This window comes from Aspergillus niger, assembly GCF_000002855.4.
Source record: "Aspergillus niger supercontig An15".
NCBI classification, from domain to species: Eukaryota; Fungi; Ascomycota; class Eurotiomycetes; order Eurotiales; family Aspergillaceae; genus Aspergillus; species Aspergillus niger.
The window spans coordinates 1,085,789-1,106,803 of NT_166530.1; the positions used below are offsets into that span (position 1 = coordinate 1,085,789).

Consider the following 21,015-nt stretch of genomic DNA (forward strand, 5'->3'; position numbering starts at 1 on the left):
CCCCTCGTGCCTCCTCTACGGCGCCCACGACGCCCGCTACGAAGACCGACCCATCCCCACCATCACTTCCCCAACAGATGTAATAATCCGCATTGCCTACACAGGCGTCTGCGGCAGCGACGTACCCCTCCCTCTTTCCCCTATATCTCCCAATTCTACCAACCCACTCAACCCCCTAACCAAAGAAACCAGGTCCACTTCTACCACCACGGCGGCATCCACCGCCCCATAACCCCCTCCAACCCGATAACAATGGGCCATGAATCCACCGGCATCATCCACGCCATCGGCCCGGCCGTAACCACCCTCTCCCCAGGCGACCCCGTAGCCCTCGAACCCGGTTACGCATGCCACCGCTGTAATCTTTGCAAATCCGGACGGTATAATCTGTGCCGGGAGATGAAGTTCGCCGCGGTCCCTGGCATATGTCACGGCACCCTCACGCGGTTCTTCAAGTTACCTGCTGATTACTGCTACCGGATTCCGGAGGGGACATTAGGATTGGATGAGGCGACGCTGTTGGAGCCGTTGGGGGTGGCGGTGCGGTCTGTGAGGGAGGTGGGGGTAAAGCCTGGGATGAGGGTGGTGGTTTTTGGGGCGGGGACTGTCGGGGTGTTGTGTATGGCCGTGGCGAGGGAGTTTGGGGCGAGCAGGGTTGTTGGGGTGGATTTGAGTGAGAGGAAGTTGGAGTTTGCGGAAAGTGTGGTTGGGAAGAGGGTTTGGGGGGGTGGGTTTGTTCCATCAGGAGATGCGGAGGATGGAAGGAGGTTGGTGGAGGGATTTTGTGGGAGTGATGATGATGAGGCAGGGTTCGATGTTGTTATTGAGGCTACGGGGGCAGAGGCTTGTATTAACTTGGGCATAGAGGTGGTGAAGGTTGGAGGGGCGTTTATGCAGACGGGGCTGGGGAGGAAGAATGTGAGTTTTCCCATTGGAACGGTGGTTGCGAAGGAGGTTGTCGTTAAGGGGTGTTTTCGGTATGGGCCGGGGGATTACAAGCTCGGGATGCAGATGGCTGTGGAGGGGAGGATTCCGCTGAAGAGGTTTATTACCAAGGTGGTAGGTTTTGAGGATGCCGTTGAGGCGTGGGAGACTACGGCTAGGGGGGAAGGGATTAAGACGTTGATCAGAGGGGTGGATACGCCGGTGGAAGTGTAGCTGTTCATTGGATAGCTAGCTATACCTATATCCTTCACATGCATCCGCACTATACCCTCTGTGTCTGAGTAGTCATCCTCTTCACCTCGTCCTCCAAGACCTCCGGCAGCGTCGCCTCAATACTCGGCTGTGTCGGTGTCCATCCCAGCACCTTGGCTCCTCTCCTGGCGCGTCCCCTCGAATTCAATCCCCAACTTAACGCCTCATACCCACCATACCTCTTCGCGTCCTCCAGACTAATCTTCTCCTTCTCGACATTAGAAAGCAAGCCTAGCTCCGTCGCCGTCAATGCCGTCGCCACAGCCAACTCACCCCAAACATGCTCCCCGTTCTCAGTGAGATAATACGCCCTCTCCCCCCACAGCTCAGGATCATCCCGTCCATGCACAGCCGCCTCCACAAGCAGGACATACAGCTCACTCAAATCATAGATATGGATATTATTCCATATCGACTTACCATCTCCGATGAGTGGCGCCTTCTTAAGCTGCAGTGTCACCTTGGCCAGCTCGTAGACTTGTCGTCCGCGCACGGATACGGGGCCTCGACCACGTCCTATAGAACCACGCCTTAGCAGTATCCCACTTAGAAGAAATGTCTAAACATACCATAAATAGTAGGCGGGCACACCAATGCCGTCTTCACCACATCCCCTTTCGCCTTCGCCGTCTCCAACACCACCCGATCCACATTTCGATGGAACGCATGCTCCGGCAGGTTCAACAATTCGTCCACTCCATCCCAGTCATCATAGACCTTGTCGCTACCCTCCCCGAACACATTCCGATCCGTGTCATGGAACGTCAAGATACCTGTGCCGCCAGTGTGAAGCCAGTATCCGGGCTTTTCTTTGCTGTGGCCTTTTTCTAGGCCCTTGGCGATGGCGTTCGCGGCGCCTTCGTGGTCGGAGGCGTCGGCGGTGTCTGCTAGTTATTAATATATGAAATATGTATAACAGGTAGGTAGGGCTTGGCATACGCAAAACGATATCAGCTTCAGCACTCTCCTTCTCCAAAAGGGCAGAGTCATCTAGATCGCCGATGACAACCCGGATAGAAGGGTACTGGACTTGGACCTTTTCGGCTTTCTCTGGAGAGCGCACCAGCACGGTGTATTTATATTCGGGGTGCTTGGCAAAGATGGCGTAGAGGGCGTCGCCGCCGATGTAGCCGGTTGCGCCGGTGCTGAAAGTCAATTGTTAGTGGGGTATATCTGGGGTGAGATTGGATGGAGTGGTACATGAAGATCTTCGGGAGAGTAGTCATTTTGCTTCTGTAGAAGTTCTTGAAGGGCTAGATTATGGATTGTGTCTATTTGTTTATGGGTAATAGCTCCGTTATATCACTTCTGAGAGTTATTGAGATTAATAATGGCTTTTGGCGATGAAGTCAGTCCGTAAGCCAATGACGTCGGATTCACCAGTTGGTGATTGATAAGTGCTTTCCGCCTGCCGTATTCGGTATGCTCGGCCGACGGCGACTTCCGCCGACTGCAAGTCCGGGGTTACCACTTTCTCGACTCAGCTTAAACTCCGCATGCAGGGTTCGACGGTTACCCTGTTACCCCTCTTGCAATTGCCGGATGGCGGAGAATCGGGTGTATCGTGTGTTGCTGATGCTCAAATTATGGAGTTGAGTTTGACAGAATTCTGATGCAGAGGGGTGTAGTCCTGCTAGGCAGCAGAATATCTTGCGCGCCATACAGAGATAGTATATTGAACTTGAAGATGAAGCCTTGATGAGACCATAGCTTTCCTGAAAAGTTATTTCCACCATGAACAGAATGCTCGTCGAACAACGAGCAAATGGAGCGGGTAGAATTTTGAGATCGATATGCTTTGATAATCAGCTATGCTACCACTGTCATGAATATCATAAAGGCACCGTGAACTGCGGGTCAAAGATAAGCTCCCTGGACCATGGAAATCATCCCAATAAGGTATGCTCCATATCCACCCATATCGCTCATCAAAAGACATCAAAAATTTCTTCACCGGTGGGGTCTCGCCCGCAATGGCATGATCTCGACCCGAGCGTTGCTAGGGCACTCTTCACGCCTGAAGAAGCTTGGGCGGGTTGAGAATTTGGACTACCAATGGCATACATCTCATATGCCGCTCCTCCCGGTTCTACCGTTCTTATTTGACAGTCGGAAAGCTTCCAAGGACAGGACGCGCTATCCCCTCCATCCAGGTGGGTCTAGCCTTTCCCCGTGGCCTGGCGGGTGAAATTTCTTCCCCACGTGCGACTCGCTTTATGAGGATGGCTGCGCACAATCTCACTGATTAAGAAAGGGCCATAAGGCTGTAGAAATAGTGCTAAACCAAGGCTTTACTGCCTTGGTACAGTTATATCCACTTCAAGAGGTGATCAGTATGGACAATATCAACTTCTTCAGGGCGTGACTCACGATGCACGACCACCCGCATATCTCCGCGGCAAGCTTTTACGTACCAATCAAAGATAAGAAATGTGATGCAGTCTGCTTGATGGCTTGGCTATCGGGTCATGCCCGCAGTGCCTTTGCGTCTACATAAAGCGGGGTTCTCCGCTGTTGGCTTTTCACTTCCCCCTCTCTTCCCACTGTTCGCTTGCTCTGAAGAATCCGCCTGGACAGAATGGGTGCAGACCGTATTGCAGTGGCCAATGATGGCATGACTCGTGAGAGAAACATCGAGGCTCAGAGTGCCTTCGCTTCTACTTTGGTGGTGGATGTCGAGAAGGCGCCTCATTCTAAGGAAGTGCCCACTGACAGACCGCATACCAATGTCTATGGCTCCACTATTGACACTCCCACTTCTGTGGCTGGAACCGATGCCGTCTATGCGGCTAAGGCGGCGCTTCTGAACCAGGCGCTGATGGATATGGGTATGGGGTTGTATCAGTGGTTGCTTTTTATTATCACCAGTGTGGGATGGTTTCTCGATAGTGTATGCCTCCATATGAACAGTGGAAAAGTGAAGAAACATTTACTGATCAGTACAGTTCTGGTTGATGTCCTTCACGGTCATCGCCCCCTCCAGCGCCAATGAAGCCCAGTTCTTCTTCACCGACAACAAAGAGGCCTACCTCTTCATCAGTATGTACGTCGGTCTGACCACGGGCTCCACCGCCTGGCCCTGGATGTCCGACATGCTGGGCCGGAAGTGGATCTTCACGAGCACCCTGGTCCTTATGGGCATGGGTGGCCTCGTCGGTGCTGGAATGCCGTCTTTCACCGGCCTTTGTGTCGTTGGCTTCGTTGTCGGCTTTGCAGTGGCTGGCAACCAGGTCGTGGATGCGATGATTCTGCTCGAATCTGTTCCCGCATCTCACCAGTTCCTTGTCTCCATGCAGGGTGCCATGTGGGGACTGGGTCAGCTGGTAGCAGCAGCTGTCGGATGGTAAGTCTACCTACTGTCAGACACCATACCACGCAATCTAACAACCACAGGGCATTTATCGCTGAATACACTTGCGGCACCGGTCCCGACGAGATCAGCACCGGCACAGCCCTCTCCCACCAGTCCCGCGCCGACCACTCCAGCAGCAGCAGCAGCTCCCAATGCCATTACGTCTCCAACAAGGGCTGGCGCTACGTCTGGTGGACCTTCGGCTGTATGACACTCTTTCTGTACTTGTGCCGGTTTGCCTTCCCGCTGCGCGAAACCCCCAAGTATCTGCTCTCCAAGCGCCGCGACGCCGAAGCCACCCAGCTCGTCAAGGACATCGCCGCCTACAGCAACCGTAAGACCTGGCTGGAGGAGTCCTCCTTTGCGCGCATTGACTCGACCGTTGATGCCAGCGCCCCCGAGTCCCGTCGCCAGTCGCGCACCAAGTCCCTCCTGTCCTCTGCCGGAGCCATCGGCCTCCCCGTTCTCTGTCTCCTCTGGGCCGTCGCCGGGTTGACTTTCACCCTGCACAAAACCTACATCAGCAAGTACCTCGCCACTAAGGGTGTCGAGGCGGTATCAGCTACCTCCGTGACTACTGGATACCTCTACAGCCGGTACCTGTACGTTGCGCTGTGCGCTATCCCCGGCCCGATCGTGGTGGGTCTTCTCATTGAGGCGAAGGGACTGGGTCGCAAGCGCACGGGATCTATTGTCGCTGTGCTGACCGGTTTGTTCATGTTTCTCGCGACGGTGTCGCGGTCGAGGAATGCGCTGCTCGCGTTCGAATGTATCCTGTCGTTCTTGCAGACGGCGACGATGGCGGTGCTAGTTACGTACTCCGTCGAGGTGTTTGCGGCACCGTTCCGGGGTTTCGGGCTGGGAGTCGTCGGATTCTGCTGGGGATTGTTTGGGTTGATTGCTAGTATTATTACGACGTTCGAGAGCACTGTTGCCGATGGTGCGGCGGTGTGGTTCTGTGGTGCTATTTGGGTGATCATGGGTGGTGCTTGGATGGTTGTGCCTGAGACGAAGGGTCGGGCTGCTGCTTAGATGGGTGTGATGTGAGGGAATGATGTGATGCGATCTGATGTTGAATGAGTGATGATTCACGTGTGTTGATGTCATGGCAAGATTAATTGCAAGTAATGAACGAATCTATATACGATGATTGTATCTACAGATCCCTTCTGTGCACCCTCTGGTAAACAATAGCCGCAACCCCAAGCACAGCAGACACCCCCAACAACCACTTCGCATACCCACTCTCTTTCTTCTTTGCCTCCTTAGCCTCAACTTTGGGCTTCCGAACCATATACCACGGCACAAAATCCCCCATATCCTCTCCCTCTCTCGCAAGCTCAAACCCATGCTTCAAATACACGGGCCTCGCCCCAGGCGCAGAAACCACGAATGTCTCGATACCTTCTTCATCCGCGCGGGTTGTTCCCCACTTGATCATCTGCGATGCGACGCCCCGTCGTCGGTACTCGGGCTTAGTGCCGAGCATGTTGAGATCTAACCAGTTAGCCATATCCATATCCCGGACCACACTCATTAAAAATCAAGAAGTGAAGGAGAAAAAAAAGGATAAATCATACAATAAAACCTCCTCTCCCCCATGATAGCCCCCACGTTAGTCTTGAAATGCTCCAGCGTTACCTTCAGGAGCTCCAGATCGCCCACGTGAGATGGGTACGTAGCGAGGAGTTCTTGAGTCTCGGGGTCTTCTCCATCGGCATGCTCCTCTTTTTCAGTGTCGCTCACGGCAGGATCTTGCTGTATAGGAGCAGGCAGCTTCCACTCCAGAAACCCGACCAGCTCATGGTCTTTCTCTGTATCGATGACTTTCAGGATTTGGTATTTATCCACCCCCTCCGTCAGTTTCCGGGTGAAGCTGGCTACCCACCAGGCGTGGATCTCGGGGGTGTTGGGCCAGAGTCGCTGGTCCACGGGTTGGTCGAAGCACTGGAGGTAGAGGGTTGCGAGGGCGTGGGTGTCGGAGGGGGTACAGGGGAGTTGTTGGAGCATTTTGATCTTGAATATCCTTTACTTCTATGGGGTTTTTCTTTGGTAGTTATGTAGAATTAGTTTGGGCGCAAAGGACAGAATAGGACACTCTGGAGGTGAGAAAAAGGGAACGGCGGTGGGATTTAATAGCCAGCTGTGCCGTCTTACGGAGATTACGATTAATATGCAAACGCTAAGATAGTCATTTGCTTGGGCTAATCGCGCTAGTTACTCCGCAAGATATGAATGGTTGGGCAGGGAGGTGAGAATATAGCCGGCACTTGGACTAGTGTGTAGCTAAGATGCATTAGTGGTGTCTGTTAGGCCGCCCACCAATCCGCGTAATTCCGCTTGGATAATTTATAGTAGTGTTCTGCTTATCGTAGACATTAACATTATCATTAAAATTCTGATCCATAAATCAATATGTGGTGATCCCTTCGTAATGTGTCCTAGTGAGTCTTCTCCAACATGACAGGCTCCGGACTCCGTACCGGACTTGACATCCGTGGGTCATGCGGGTAAGCCTGTGTCTGACCCTGGACTGGTGCCTGTGGGTATTGTTGTGGGTACGCCTGCGGCTGTTGTCCCTGGTGGCCGTAGCCGTAGCCGTAATTGTGTCCCTCTCCCTGGGGAGGTTGTTGCTGCGATTGACCCTGTCTCGGCAGAAACGCCCGGCGATTCAGTCCCTCTCTCGCATTCGATCGATTTTCTCCACTCTTTGTAGCTTCAATCTCCCTCTTCACGCCCTCATACATATACTCGATGAACTGGATCTCATCCTGGATATCCAACGAACAACCAGCCAGACACAGCTCGCGCTCGCGCTGCTCAATATACTCGCGAATATTCCGCCACTCATTCTGATAGTGTTTCAATCGATCCGGAAGCCCCGAGCCCTTCAGGTAAGTCAGCACGCCGGCCATGATCGTGTTGATGGCGCCAAAGGCCGTCACGGCGGAATGGGGGCCACTAGCGGCGCCGAGAGCCGTTAGGGCGGCGGCCACAACAATCTGGATGCCCAGACAGACGTTGATGAGGATGCTGAAGAAGCGGTAGCGCGTGGCAGCAGATTTTTCGGCCTCGACGACGCGCGTGTAGATGCCGATATTGGGGGCGGTGCGGCTGAAGTGGTGGAGGGTGTTGAGGGCAGGGATGCTGTCGATGCCGGTGAGGGCACGGAAGACAAGGAGCTTGTCTTGGGGTGGGATGAGGGAGCTGGCTTGTGTCGTGGAGATGGTGAGAGGGGGTTTGTTTGCGGGTGGGTGGAGTGGTGGCATGGGACCGTGTGTTGAGATGTTGGATGGAGGAGTGGGAGTTGGCATGGTGCTCGCGCTGCCGTTCGGGATGGGGATGTCATAGGGTGGGTTGGTGTGGTGAGATTGTCCTTGTGGGATTGGAGGCAGGCCTTGTTCTTCGCGGTCGAAGGCGGCGTGGAGAAGCCGTCGAGCGAAGTTGGGACGGCGATTAGGGACGGCCATGATGAGTTGAGGAGAAACGAGGTGAAAATGACGGAGAGAATTGTGTGCGATTCAGTTGCTCGTAAAGAGGGTCCAACCCCTTTATTTGTAGCGGGGTGGTGCTTGATCCAAGCTCCTTTTCCTCATTTCCGGCATGGTGTTGGGGGGTTTGATAGGTTGCTCAGCACACCTTGATGGGCGCCACAATTGCTGCTAAGGACGGATATGCCGCGCGCTGAGCGAATGGATAGCGGAGAGAAGCTGAACGACACCCTGCATTGGTCCATTATTGGGGTGTCAGACCGTCGAGGGTTCAGCGGGCAAAACTCTGAAGATAGAGAGCTGGCGGGCTGGACCCTCGACCCACAGCGATCGACACAGTTCGGCACGAGACATGGGACGTGCACCTTGGCCAGCAGTGAGATGAGAGAGGTGGAAGTTGGAACCGATTGGCTTGTCGGCAGTGGGCCGTTCATGGTGGACATGCAGTGGACAGCTTTGGGGGGCAGCTGAACGGGCCTGGCGTTCCTGAGCATTGAATGCCAGTGGATGTGTTGGATCGAACTAGCAGAAGGATCGCAATGTGATTCGCCGTGCCATTGTGCCGATTGTGATGTGACAGGCGACACGAGTCCGGCTGATGGGGGTTGTCCAAGCAAACAAACCATCCTGCAGGGAAAACAAGCTCAGAATTGTCCGTCCACCCGTTCGCAGCGGGTTTACCCGCTGTTGTGTCTCTTTGTGTTGTCGGAGAGAAAGTTTGGCGCCCGATGAACCCGTGTTCTGCATCCCGTCTGGCATCTCCACAGCTTGACTAACTGACTGGTCGCAAAAACAGGTCATTAGGATGGCGGGCTGAAGCGATGCCGGCGGCTGCCCGAACCATGGATGTGAGGCTGTCAGATGCAGCGCAATCTTGGGACTGCAGCTATCCAGTGCGACGTCTGCAAGCGAACCGCCGATCGGTCATGGCTGTGCGGGCCGAGACTAATTTCGTCTGGACTTTTGGAGTGAGAGTCAGACGAACTTCCATGAAGCGACAGCTATTATCTGCATTATGTATAGATCTCTGATGTGTGTTACCTCAGCTTCAATCCGGCCGAGGTGTGGAAAAGAAGGATGATGATAAGATGAAGTTTTTATCTTTCTTATCGCTTTCTCTTATTCTGTTCTTTCTTTAATCTCCGCTTCTCCTCCCCGCGCTTATTAATCCGTCTGTAACCCGACTTTCGCTCATTAATAAAAAGAAGCGCAAAAGAGCCCCTCAATGGCGCCATTGCTTCCATTGATATCCCTCAATATAATCCCCAATTCCAATTCACAGTCCTTCTAAACCAATATATGCCTTCTACTGTTAACATGGGCGAAGCACCTCCCGTCAAAGAGCATCTGCTCATCGCCTACGGCCGCGATCTTCCGCAATGGCTGATCGACGAGACGCAGGCCAAATTCCCCGAAGCCGAACTTTCCATCCTGCAGCTGCCCAATTTCGCGCCAATTCCAGCTGGTCAGTGCTGGCTTCTCGAATCCCTGCTCGCTCTGTGGCCATCATTAATCAATCAAATTCACCAGAAATCGCGCGCAAGACCACTCTCCTCGTCACCTTCAGCAACCTCCCCGCGCCGGAAGATGCATCCAAGTAATTCCTCCCCCTGTCACCTCAAATTTCAGCTACAGAAATAGAACACAGTTAATATAAATTCATTTAAATCAATCTAGAATCAAAATCATCCACTCCCTCTCCTCCGGCCTCGACCACCTCCTCTCCCACCCCATCGTCAAAGAAACCTCCATCCCTCTCACCTCCAGCTCGGGCATCCACGGGCCCCCAATCGCCGAATGGACCATCATGAACTGGCTCGTCGCCTCGCGACGCTTCGTCTACACCCACGAAAACCAACAAAAACACAACTGGGCGAAAAACGTCGACTTCATGAACACCGTCCATGACCAAGTCGGCAGGAAAGTCGGAATTCTCGGATACGGAAGTATCGGACGACAAAGTATTTCCTTCTCCCCTTACAAATTCCCCTGTATCCTGGTCTCCAAGAAAAAGCACTAACTATGGAAAAGTTGGCCGCGTCGCCTCCGCTCTAGGCATGCAAGTGCATGCCTACACAGCCTCGCCGCGCCCGACCCCGTCCTCCAAGAAAGACAACGGCTACATCGTCCCCGGCACCGGCGACCGCGACGGCACCATCCCTGTATCCTGGCACCATGGGACTGACAAGGCCTCTATCCACGAATTCCTATCCCTGGGTCTAGATCACCTTGTGATTGCGTTGCCGCTGACACCGCAGACAACCCGTATGCTTGGGACTGAGGAATTCGAGATCCTGAGTCGTGGTGTGTCTGCAGAACGGCCACGTCCGTACCTTACGAATATCTCTCGGGGGAAGGTCCTCAATCAGGATGCATTGATTGAGGCGCTGAAAGGAGGAGTGCTGGGCGGAGCGGCGCTGGATGTGGCGGATCCGGAACCGTTGCCGGAGGATAGCCCGTTGTGGGAGGTGCCGAATGTGCAGATCAGTCCGCATGTCAGTTCGGCGGGGAGGGAATATATTCCGCGGTCGTTGGATATTATGAGGGAGAATGTGGGGAGGTTGGAGAGGGGGGAGGAATTGTTGAATGGGTTTAAGAGAGGGAAGGGGTATTGACCTCATTGCTTATGGGGTTGGGTGACTTCATGTATATGACTTTTGGTATTATTCATTCATAAATAGTTCATACATATACCTAACTAACTGAGAGAATTAATTTATTGAGTAAGCCATCCCCGAATACCCTCCTCTACGACCACACCCAGCACACCCGCGCCAAGCACCACCCAGGTCCAGGGGTTCACTACCTCCGTGAGACCGGGCCAGAAGCTGTTCTTCTCGCGCCGCCAGCTTTGCAGCTGCTCGTACTTGTGCAGGTCCTCGGTGCGGTACCGCGTCTCCTGGCTGGCTTCGGTCTGGCGGTCGCCGCCGACGAAGCGGAGGAAGAAGTAGTTGGTTAGGGGACCGAGAAGGACGATCGGGTTGAAGTTGTTGGCGACGTTGAGGACGGCGAAGGAGATGTGCACGAGGGTGTCGCCGAGGTAGCTGGTTTCATTAGCCCAGATCCTGCAGGTAGTATGAAAGTGAGGATGCGAAGGGGCAGCTTACTTAGGGTGTCTGACGATACTCCACACGCCGTGCTTGCACAGATCGGTCCGTTCCTGACGGTGCAACTCCAGCTGCGCATCGGCCATGACTTCCAATGCGAATCCAGCACCGAAGAGCGCGACACCAAGTGCGCGCACGGCAGACTGGACATCACCGTCCAGCGACAATGTCGACGAAGTCAACCGGAACGGCACGGTAAAGGGCAGGGCGATCAGGGTGAGGAAAGCCGCCTCAGGGAGATACTGCTTCAAGAGAGCCGAGGTCCAGAATCCATTGGGGTCTTCCTTCTTCAGCTGGTCGTAGCGCGGGTCATCCTTGCCGCGGGTGATAGTCCGTGAAGCGATGCGAGTAAACAGCCGAGTACCCCAGACCGTAACACAAGTCAATAGTACCTTTTCAGTCCAAGAGAGAGTCGACCAGGCAGTTTGCGGGGAGATGTTGTGATAGTAGACTTGGTGACCAATGGCGCTCCACCAGGCGTTGATGACTTGGCTAGAAGGCCAGCACCAGTCTTTAATTTCGGCGCGGTCAGTGGCCTTGGATGCAATAAAAGCAGCGATGTCGAGAGTCGTGTGGAGAGTGAAGGAGGGGAGGATGGTCGATTTGAAGATCCCGATGTCGGCCGTGTGAAGCCGCGGGTGAGGGTGAAGATGAGGGTGCGGGATATAGTCGTTCCCGAAGGGAGCGCTCCCGGATACGTTCATGGTGACTGGGATGATCACTCAGCTGTGGTTGAGGTTGAAAGAGATCGAGCTTCTGGGAGGAATTGGATTTGGTTTTATAGAAGGGGGTGCCAGTTGATGTCAGTCTTATGTAACGGCGTCATGACGATGACGTCCGCTGCTTGCGGGCTGGTGGAGCCGCCCTGCCAGGGCCAGACTGGGACCCTGATCGGTCCTGCCGAGGTTTAGGTTCGTGTTCAAGTTGTGCGGGGATGCAATTGATTGACATTGGTGTTTGCTACCTTGTACTGTGTAAATAACATTCTGTATCTTGGTAGACTAATCTGGTGCAAAGCAGTAGGCCACTCGAACAGCTAGCTGGCTCTGATAAGATAAGATAAGATAACAAGTGAAATCACTTGGAATGCCCGCGCTGCGCTAAACGAGAGAAATTCAAGTGCACATCCGGCAATCCCGACCGTTCTGAAGTCCGGTAATTGCGCTGTATCAAACTCGTCAGTTGATTCCTCCAGAGATCAAGCATTGTTTCTGTATCTTTATGTGGCGGGTTAAATGCTTCACACTGGTCTCCGCATCCGGTATAAAGATCTGTCTTGGTTAAATGGTCGCATGTGGTTGAAATGAGCGAAATGTCGGCCTCTTGGGTCAGAGCCAGACTGTACAACTCACACCCATTTGGAATGTTTTCTAATGGCAGCTTCTCTGTGTTAATCCTTCTGGTCTTTGATATGCCATCTTCGTTCTGATCTTGCACCTTGTAACGCATTAAATACGACCGTGGGTCATGTGGACCCAGCACAGGCTTCGTCGGCTCGTCCCGATCAGCATCTGGGTGCTTCTGGAGTGCGGCTTTGGCAGCTAGATACCGACTTAGATGGGGTGAGCTCGGGTTTCGCTGGCTTTTGAGTTGTTCCCGGCGCTTAAGGATAGCCTCCCTCTTGCGGTTCTCAAAGTCGAGTGCACGTCCCAGCTCTTGGTGGTTATTCTCAGAAAGAAGCTGACGTAGAGTAGCCGAGGACCTTCCACGGTCGGGTGCGTGGCTTTCCCGAAGTTCGGAGTCTGCAGCGCTCCCAAGCAAGGGAGTACCAGCTCCTTCATGCTCCGTTTCTGCTTCTGCAGAGCTAGCCTGAAATTTGGGAGACTGATTATGAGTAGTAACAACACCATCCTCTGTCGATCCTGGGTCGCCTGATGACCTCTCTGGTGAACCGAATCTTTCTTGCGCCAACTGCTGCAATGAGCGCTCGTCCCCATTTCCTGTGGGCACCTCGCCTGTGGTTGACTGAGACAAGGAGGCTGGAGTTTTCCCCAACCAGCCATCAAGGGCTCCGTTTCCGGGATGTCTGTCATGGTCCATCGAGGTTTGCCTTGTCCTCGGAAGAGGAGTTCGAGGCGTCCATGGACTAGACGGCGAAGACTGAGCTTCAGTCACGTAGCCAGCAGCAGTCGTGGAGCCAGCAGCAGTCGTGGAGCTGATAGAGGGACTCGGTAGGAGAGACCCTGGAGAGCATGTCTGCAGTGTTTCCTGTGAGTTTCTTCGGCTTTCAGTCGGATACCGCACAATTTCATGTCTCACTATCTTGTCAGTGTCACTGCGCGATGAGGAACTGTCGCGCGTCGGCATCTGCTTGCTTGGCTGAGATATTGACCAGGGGTTGCTAATCGCGATTCTCGTCTCCGGACGATTCTCAGTATTGAAGCTGTCTGGATCCTCTACATCCGGAGTCCGTGGTGTCGAGGAAGAGCCATAACTGCTTCTAGCCCTTGATTCATCCGGACTTTTACGGGCAAGAAGCAATTCGAATGAGTTTCGATAGGAAGCGGGCTCTTTCCCTTTATCGATATTTCTCGGTCTCTCTGTTGATTTTGCTTGAACGCCGTACACATCACACAAAAGCTCTTCTACCAAAGAAAGAAGCTCTTCCCGATCTTCAAGAAGAACATCATCTTTAGCGGGCTCAATGTTGACGTCGTAGCTTGCATTAGTACACTGGAGGTGAAGGCACAGAAGCGGATCTGTAATGTTTATAGCTGCCTCCTTACTGGAAGCAACGACGCGGATATAAGACTTATATAGTTTCGCAATATCTTGCGCGATCCCTCGGGTGGTCGATAAGGGCCTGCCATCAATACTGATATACTGCCCCAAGCCGTTCAGTTTCGTAAGGTCTGACACTGTCAGTCGCACTCAGGGTCTCACAGAGCAGCTACATACCGGATTCTGGCTTTGGAAGGAACGCGAGTATCCGAAATGGCCTGTCGCTGTCATTCTCAGATGGCCAGACCTTGACCAGACAGCTAGAGGCGACTTCGGTGCCCACAACTTTCAATACTGCATCTACAAGGCTAGTGTTGTTGCCTGGGGCATACATCCAGTTGTTCGTCTCTGTCTTTGCTTTGAGGACCTTCAAGGATAAACGTTTGGAGGGTTGGGCAATAGCGTATGCTTGTACGAGCTTCTTGATCCTCACGACCGTCTTGGCCGCTTTCTTTAACGTAGTTTGTCTCCGGACTGGGATGTGTTTGAACAAATCCGCTATGCGAACACTGGTTCCTACCGGATGTGACGCTCGCTGGGTACTACATCGGTCAGCTTTGGTTATCTCAATTGGCGGTAGGAATCACCTTAGAAGCTCTCCATTTCTGCTGTATCTGATAGAAGAACCAACCGGCTCATGCTGTAATCTAGTGGTGATAGTCACGCCACGGGATACCTCAGCCGCACTAGCAAGTGCTTCGCCTCTAAAACCTAGAGACTTTCCGCCGATAGTTCTAAGATCTTCGACGGATTGAATTTTGCTAGTGAAGGTGCGTTTGCAGACAAAAGGATGATCGGTAGAGGGGATACCATGGCCATTGTCTTTCACTTGTATTACATCAAGTGTATTTTGTGAGATCTCAATAAGTACCGAAGTCGCTGCGGCATCCAAGGCGTTGTCCAGGAGCTCCTTGACAATGGAGCAAGGATCGGAAATAACAGACGCGGAGCCAATTGCCCGCACCGCCGCTAGGGGGAGCGCTGCGATTGGCATCCTTAACTGAATACAAGCGATTGGTCAGTCATTGGAGTGACCTTGACGTAGAATACCGATGAACCATATCAAAATATATATTATACAGCTGACTTTAGATGGAGTATACGATGCAATAGACTGTCCTGGATGATCAATGCGGATGAAGGATGATGGGTGAAGGAGTATTTCCACGCACAACACGGCGGCTGAGCACGTGAGCTGAGTCAGCCGCACCACGTGGCTTGTCAACATCGACAACATTCAGTCTCCCTCTCGATCATTCATCGCGTGCTGCCAGTGGATGGATTCAGAGATGATGTGCAACCAGCATGGCTAGCTCTTCATTCCGGCTGTCGCAACTGGCGATTCCATCAGTTTGCATCTTAATTAGCTTCCTCGCATACAGCTCGCAGTACTTCTTCCTGTACTTCGAGCCAGCTCCACTGAGAGACACTGAATTATGGCGCCTTAACATCTTTGCCCTGTGCATCTGGATATGCTATTATCGAACCTGCACTGTAGATCCTGGTCATATTCCCAAAGATTGGAAACCATTAGACAGTAAGCAACTGGAAGCCGACCGTGCTAGTGGTCGTCAACGATGGTGCCGTAAATGTGAGGCATACAAGCCGCCAAGAGCCCACCATTGCCGGACGTGCCAAAGGTTAGTTATGTCAATTCAATAGGTGGGCTTCATACTGATGCTGGCTCTAGATGCATCCCCAAAATGGACCATCACTGCCCATGGACCTCGAACTGTGTCTCGCACTTCACGTTCCCTCATTTCGTGCGTTTTCTATTTTACGCCGTAACGGGAATGTCTTATCTTGAGACTCTTCTCTATGAGAGAGCATCAATCATTTGGGCCTCCCGAAATCGTCCAAGCGTAAGATTATTACTCTAGACGAGTCCACAGAAGCTGATGCAGATGTTGCTTAGTATTTAGGGCCTAGTGCGCTGCAGATGGGCCATCTATTCGTTCTCCTTGTGGTGAACAGCTTCACGGTCTTCTTTCTCATGATTCTTCTCGGTCGAACCATCTGGTCTATGAGCATCAATACAACTACTATTGAAGAATGGGAAATTGAGAGACACCAAACACTGGTTCGTCGATCCCGCCACTTCGGTGGGTATTTGACCGGGCCAGGTGGCGTCAGGATTCGGATCAGAAAACAAGAATTCCCATACGATATCGGGATCTGGTCCAATATCAAGGCGGGGATGGGTGGAACTGCAAATGTTGGTTTGACTTTCCAATCACGTTCTGACTGAGCTGCGGGCTAATCTATTGTATAGGTTCTTAGCTGGTTTTGGCCGTTAGCCAGGACACCTGACCGTCGGACGGGATTAGAGTTCGAAGTGAATGACTTCGAAGGTATGTGGATGAGACTCAATATTAGATGACGGGCTGACCTCGGATAGATCCTGATGTTACCTGGCCACCCCCCGACCCAGATAGGATCCCGGTTACAGCTAGAGCAGCTATGGACGATATTGAGCCCCGGACTCCATCCATCTACGGGAGTGCAGGGGGAATGCCCATTGGGGGCCCGAATGCTACTCTGAGAGCTAGCCAGGACATCAGACGTCGTAAGCGCTTCCATGATCGGGCACAGGAAGAACTAAATCAAAGCGCGTCATCTCGGGAATCTTCGCCAGGTTACAGTTCTGAGCCCGAAGATGGTGAGGAAGGCTGGAAGAACTCTGAAGGCGAGAGACTTCGTGACTTTGGAGTGGAAGAGGACATTGAGTTTTACGACGAAGAGGACATCCCACTGGCCATTTTGATGCAACAGAAAGCACAGCGACAATGAGCATACTCCCACTCTCGACTACAAGATTTATACCGTACATACATACCGATGCCAGCAATAGTTAGAATTTCCAAACATCAGCCTATAAAAATCATACTCTGGCATTCTGTTTCTTTCTCAATCCAGCTTGCAGTATCCACTTAAGCCAGGCTCAGGTGGTTACTGCCACAAAGGAAACCCAAAATCCACAGTATCAGCAGCCAACAATGTCCCTAGTCCAGCTGTAGTGTTTGATTATGCGTTCCTCCTCAGTCAGTTTGGAAGTAAATGGGGTTCTTGCTATACTCGGCCAGCTTCTCCCGTACCCAGGCAGCCTGTCTCTCACCACTGTCAGCAGGAAGACTGTTCACAATGCCGGTTGTGTCGCCTCCACCAAGCAGCACTGAGAACATTCCCCGCAAAGGGAGATCATGATAGCCTGGGACCGTTAGGTCAAATGGCTGGGAGCGCTGGAATAGCTCTTCCACGGATTTAGCGTTGTAAAATTGTGCATCCAACTTCAACGCCAAGATACTCTTGTGAATATTGCGGTAGCCGGAGCCAACACTGGGATCGCCCAGGAAGTAGCTACCTCCCGTGCCCCAATGTTGCGCTGTCGGAAAATCCTCCTTGACATCATCCTCAACGATGGGCGTGCGGGCTGCTGAGATCTGCCAGGGCATCACCGGGGCATGCAGTTCCATGCTGAGCGCTTCACAGAAATCGAGGTATCGGCTCCATTCGCGTGGGGCAAAGCAAAAGTGCAAGGGATAGCTTGCTGATGTGAGGTCGTCACGTTCCCACCGGTCGACGGCTAAGAAGTCGACAGGGGGAAGCTCATCATCATCCTTCTCCGGGACTGTTTTGGGCCATACCCCAATAGCATCCAAATAGTCTGCTGTCTTTTTGGCTTCTTCAGATGCCACGTTCTCCTCTTTGTATATCCACAACGCGCTGATTTTTTCTCCCGCCCAGAGGTTAACCTGCCACCCAAGCGAAACGGAAGGTTTCCCAGTTTGTGGGTCCTTCGTCATGGTCCGCACCAGCCAGTGCAGTGCACGCACATATCCACGAATGGTGTTGTCGATGTCTTCTGGAATAAGATCGATCATGTGTTCTTCATTCCGGAACTTTAAAGCTTCTTTTAGTGAATCGAGAAATCGCACTTCGGAGTCCGCCGTGTAGCCGCGCTTCTGGCACTCGCCAATAAGATCGGGGTTGAAGATCCACGCGGCGCGTAGAGGGCGTGGGGCCTCCTTAAAGTCCATGAGAAGCTGTAGCGCCTGAATGAGGTTTCCAAGGCTGTGTTTGTGCTTCTCAGCGTTAAGTAGAACATCCTCCCCACCGGAGAAGTTGCAGGTATATGATATCAGCACTGGCAGAACAGTATGGTCAGTACCAATAGCTTTTTCGATGTCACGCGCAAATTCTATGACTTTTGGTGTACATTCTTCCTCCTTTAAGATATCATCATCGGGGTCGCCGTTACCACGTGAGCCGGCATATTTGAAGATTGACGACGCGCCAGCCTGCACAAAATCTGTGAAGTCGTCATTACTCTCGTCGAACGCTGAAGGTCTACTGAGGTCCCGGGTGCAACCACCGAAACTTAGGAAATTAGGGAATCCAGGGACATTGAGATTCACAGCAACATTGATACTCAAATCCAGCACTGTGTTACCATCTTCGCTGACAGTGAGAGTGGGGTCAGATGTAACTTGGTACAGGACTCCGTCTGCAATGAACCGATGTGCCTGCACTTCGTAGTCCCCGGGCCCCACCAGCACTGGGAATTGGGGAGCTTCGTCCTGCATATCCACTCTGTTTGTGTAAATAAAGCGGGACGTCTTTTCCATGAGGTGCACTGTCAATGCTCCTGCGCTTATTGAGTCTTGCTTCTTCAGCTTGATGGGAAGCTTGACAGCACCCGGTACTTGACTCTCATGCTGCTTCACATCGTCAGCCGTGAAGCTGATGGGTGTATTGCGTGATAAATCAATATCCTTTCGAGTGAAGTCATATTGGATGTTGTTCACAATAATTGGATCTACGCTGATTGTTGCATCTCCTGTTGGCGGGAGGACGCGACGCGGTTTCGTGGTTGCTGGGACTAGGCTCCAGAAGTCGTAGAGCGGGTTTTCTGCGTTGCTGAACGTGACATGCACTTCCTCTCCCTCGAGCCCAGAGATGTTGTCAATCACAACGTCTGTCGAGCTGTAATGTTGGACGGCGTACGTCACATTGATAGTCGGGGCTGTCTTTCCCTCTTCAACCTCCACTTGGGCTGGCTGAACCTTTGCAATGGCAACGATGGTTTCATCATCCGTGAATAACTCCGAGGCGGTGATTTCGTATGTGCCCCGGTTCAAATCGACTTCAGTCGTCACACCGAATGGCACGTCTTTCATAAATACTCCATCGTCGTTTTCAAAGAACAGCGCCTGGCTGTCCACGGTGATCCCATCTGGTCGAGGATCACAAGCGATTGGGACAGTGCCGCTTACGTCAGGCAGATAGTTTTTCCATAGACGTACGGAATTCTTGTAGTGCTCATCTGTAGGATCACCGGCCATAGAAAAGTGAAAGTCCACGACTCTGAAGCCGTCGGAGCGGTCAGACGAACTAGGCTGAAAGGTGAACTTGACGTGGACTTCCAAATCGTCGCCGCTAGGATGACTGCTCTTCTCAAAGCTGAAGGCGCACCAAGGATCGGTCGAGATCCTGGTGTCATCTGAGAGTTTAGCGGGCGACAAGAATGCAACTCCAAGGTAATCTGTTCCTTTAATTTCCACGGCATTCCCGTTCTTGTCGTGTACGTCCGTGATAGATATATTGCCCCAATTCGCATCACCATCTGTGTTGACCGTGCCGTAAATCTCCTCTCCTGAGTCCGATGCTTGGGATCGACGAAAATACTTCATGATGGCGGTCATGATGGCGGTATGTAGTGTCTTGGACGTTGAGTCTTCCGTTACAGAGAGTAAAGTGTGTAAGTCAATCGATGTCTGCTAGTAGGTTTAAGTAGTAGAACTTCGAAAAAATTGGCAGGTGTGAGAGCGGTCTATTTATACAGCTATCCCTCCCTCTCGACTATGGTACCGGCCCAGTCTATCCACGATAGACATTGCCCAAGTTTACGATCTTTTCGCATATGGCTAGCTGTAGTTGTATGGTATGCGCGATTTGTAGGCAGAAGAGACGTCATGAAGAATAGTGGTCCGTCGGAGACAGCGAGACATAAGCCTTGCAGTTTGTTACAGTCGCAGTAGCATTACATATATCGAGGGGCTCAAGGAGTGTGATCCCGTCTTCTTATTGGCTTTCCATTACTACTGTGACCATCTATGATGACTTAAACGATGAATTCATGCTGCTTTCATATCAAAGCTGCCACAAGGTTTGTACAATACTCTGCATTTGGAGATATTCCCGTATACATACCGTGGCTAAAAACCCCGTCCACCCGGATGCAAGCCCAGCATGATGCACTTCGGGTCTTGATGAAACCTCTCTGGCAAGTAGCCTGAGCTGTTCGTACCTAAGACTAGATCTCTTGTCTGTGGTACGTAAGCCTTCTTCACGAGAATAATCAAATGTTCCATGGTTTAAGGGCAAACACTTGGAGACTTGACGATCCAAAAAGCCGACCCTTGCATCTTGTGTACCCCGGGGACGGGCATGCTGCCTACATGCTCAGCTCCTCTAGTGCGGTAGGGCTCAGTTTCCCCATGCAGCTGCGTACGCTTGTGTTACATTAGCCATCAAGGGGTTGGCCGGACTTCCCCGCGTCTCAGCTGGCATGTCGAGCGCAAGCGGAGGATCCGATTACGATATAGCTCAGTTATTGGATCGTCAGTTGACATTGCATGTATTTACATAGGATAAGCCTTTGAATACTAGTACCCTTACTTTGTTTTGAATAACTCACTTCTTACGCTGTGTGTTACAGCATTGGACGCATGGGGATAGCGGGGTGGGTATTTCACATAGCCCTTCATTTTCTCCATGAGTTGCATGAATGCAGTAGAATTTAAGGGTTTTTCATAGTAGCGTTGACAGCTCAGCTGAACCTCGATTACACTGTACTACAGGTTTTCTGCAGTAGTCGTATGTTCTAACATGAATATCAGCTCAAGCCCAACACTCTGCAAGCTTCATGACTTATTGGTCATGCTACATTCAAGGCGACTACAGTACCCATCTTTCCCTACCAGAGGCTCATCACCGTTTACATCCATGGATCGGTAGTTCACACACAACGTAGAAGCAGCAATCATTTTGGATAGCAGTCTCTGTCGTTTTGACAAAGCATTTACGTTACCGCGGAATGCGTACTGTTGAATGCAAAATTAAATCGAATAGTTGACTGGTAATGTGT

At 52.1% G+C, this 21,015-nt stretch overlaps 10 protein-coding genes across 10 annotated transcripts; 4 read left to right on the top strand and 6 right to left on the bottom strand.

The window, feature by feature from the left end:
* Nucleotides 1-4: 4 nt before the first annotated feature.
* An15g04610 (uncharacterized protein) lies at nucleotides 5-1,158 on the top strand (the record flags this gene model as incomplete). The annotated part of the gene is made up of 2 exons (XM_001396959.3): nucleotides 5-121; nucleotides 193-1,158. Coding segments are annotated over 2 exons (1,083 nt in total), but the record flags the coding sequence as incomplete, so codon positions are not given.
* A 49-nt stretch (nucleotides 1,159-1,207) lies between these two features.
* Nucleotides 1,208-2,423, bottom strand: An15g04620 (uncharacterized protein; the record flags this gene model as incomplete). The annotated part of the gene is made up of 4 exons (XM_001396960.1): nucleotides 1,208-1,713; nucleotides 1,767-2,081; nucleotides 2,137-2,342; nucleotides 2,398-2,423. The coding sequence occupies 4 exons, from the start codon at nucleotides 2,421-2,423 to the stop codon at nucleotides 1,208-1,210; spliced, it is 1,053 nt and encodes a 350-aa protein (XP_001396997.1).
* Nucleotides 2,424-3,775: 1,352 nt separating this feature from the next.
* On the top strand, nucleotides 3,776-5,581 carry An15g04630 (uncharacterized protein; the record flags this gene model as incomplete). Its single annotated transcript, XM_059744665.1, has 3 exons — nucleotides 3,776-4,087; nucleotides 4,143-4,540; nucleotides 4,693-5,581. 3 exons carry the CDS (start codon nucleotides 3,776-3,778, stop codon nucleotides 5,579-5,581), a joined length of 1,599 nt encoding a protein of 532 aa, XP_059602532.1.
* Nucleotides 5,582-5,705: 124 nt separating this feature from the next.
* Nucleotides 5,706-6,559, bottom strand: An15g04640 (uncharacterized protein; the record flags this gene model as incomplete). The annotated part of the gene is made up of 2 exons (XM_001396962.3): nucleotides 5,706-6,046; nucleotides 6,130-6,559. The coding sequence occupies 2 exons, from the start codon at nucleotides 6,557-6,559 to the stop codon at nucleotides 5,706-5,708; spliced, it is 771 nt and encodes a 256-aa protein (XP_001396999.1).
* A 431-nt stretch (nucleotides 6,560-6,990) lies between these two features.
* On the bottom strand, nucleotides 6,991-8,019 carry An15g04650 (uncharacterized protein; the record flags this gene model as incomplete). The annotated part of the gene is made up of 1 exon (XM_001396963.1): nucleotides 6,991-8,019. The coding sequence occupies one exon, from the start codon at nucleotides 8,017-8,019 to the stop codon at nucleotides 6,991-6,993; it is 1,029 nt and encodes a 342-aa protein (XP_001397000.1).
* Nucleotides 8,020-9,419: 1,400 nt separating this feature from the next.
* Nucleotides 9,420-10,655, top strand: An15g04660 (uncharacterized protein; the record flags this gene model as incomplete). The annotated part of the gene is made up of 3 exons (XM_059744666.1): nucleotides 9,420-9,637; nucleotides 9,718-10,001; nucleotides 10,072-10,655. 3 exons carry the CDS (start codon nucleotides 9,420-9,422, stop codon nucleotides 10,653-10,655), a joined length of 1,086 nt encoding a protein of 361 aa, XP_059602533.1.
* A 101-nt stretch (nucleotides 10,656-10,756) lies between these two features.
* Nucleotides 10,757-11,851, bottom strand: An15g04670 (uncharacterized protein; the record flags this gene model as incomplete). The annotated part of the gene is made up of 2 exons (XM_001396965.1): nucleotides 10,757-11,084; nucleotides 11,148-11,851. 2 exons carry the CDS (start codon nucleotides 11,849-11,851, stop codon nucleotides 10,757-10,759), a joined length of 1,032 nt encoding a protein of 343 aa, XP_001397002.1.
* A 373-nt stretch (nucleotides 11,852-12,224) lies between these two features.
* On the bottom strand, nucleotides 12,225-14,862 carry An15g04680 (uncharacterized protein; the record flags this gene model as incomplete). Its single annotated transcript, XM_001396966.1, has 3 exons — nucleotides 12,225-13,999; nucleotides 14,046-14,410; nucleotides 14,456-14,862. The coding sequence occupies 3 exons, from the start codon at nucleotides 14,860-14,862 to the stop codon at nucleotides 12,225-12,227; spliced, it is 2,547 nt and encodes an 848-aa protein (XP_001397003.1).
* A 311-nt stretch (nucleotides 14,863-15,173) lies between these two features.
* An15g04690 (uncharacterized protein) lies at nucleotides 15,174-16,658 on the top strand (the record flags this gene model as incomplete). The annotated part of the gene is made up of 6 exons (XM_059744667.1): nucleotides 15,174-15,508; nucleotides 15,559-15,730; nucleotides 15,784-16,083; nucleotides 16,141-16,219; nucleotides 16,267-16,431; nucleotides 16,525-16,658. 6 exons carry the CDS (start codon nucleotides 15,174-15,176, stop codon nucleotides 16,656-16,658), a joined length of 1,185 nt encoding a protein of 394 aa, XP_059602534.1.
* Nucleotides 16,659-16,906: 248 nt separating this feature from the next.
* An15g04700 (uncharacterized protein) lies at nucleotides 16,907-20,914 on the bottom strand (the record flags this gene model as incomplete). Its single annotated transcript, XM_001396968.3, has 4 exons — nucleotides 16,907-19,645; nucleotides 20,079-20,318; nucleotides 20,573-20,722; nucleotides 20,849-20,914. The coding sequence occupies 4 exons, from the start codon at nucleotides 20,912-20,914 to the stop codon at nucleotides 16,907-16,909; spliced, it is 3,195 nt and encodes a 1,064-aa protein (XP_001397005.3).
* Nucleotides 20,915-21,015: the final 101 nt, after the last annotated feature.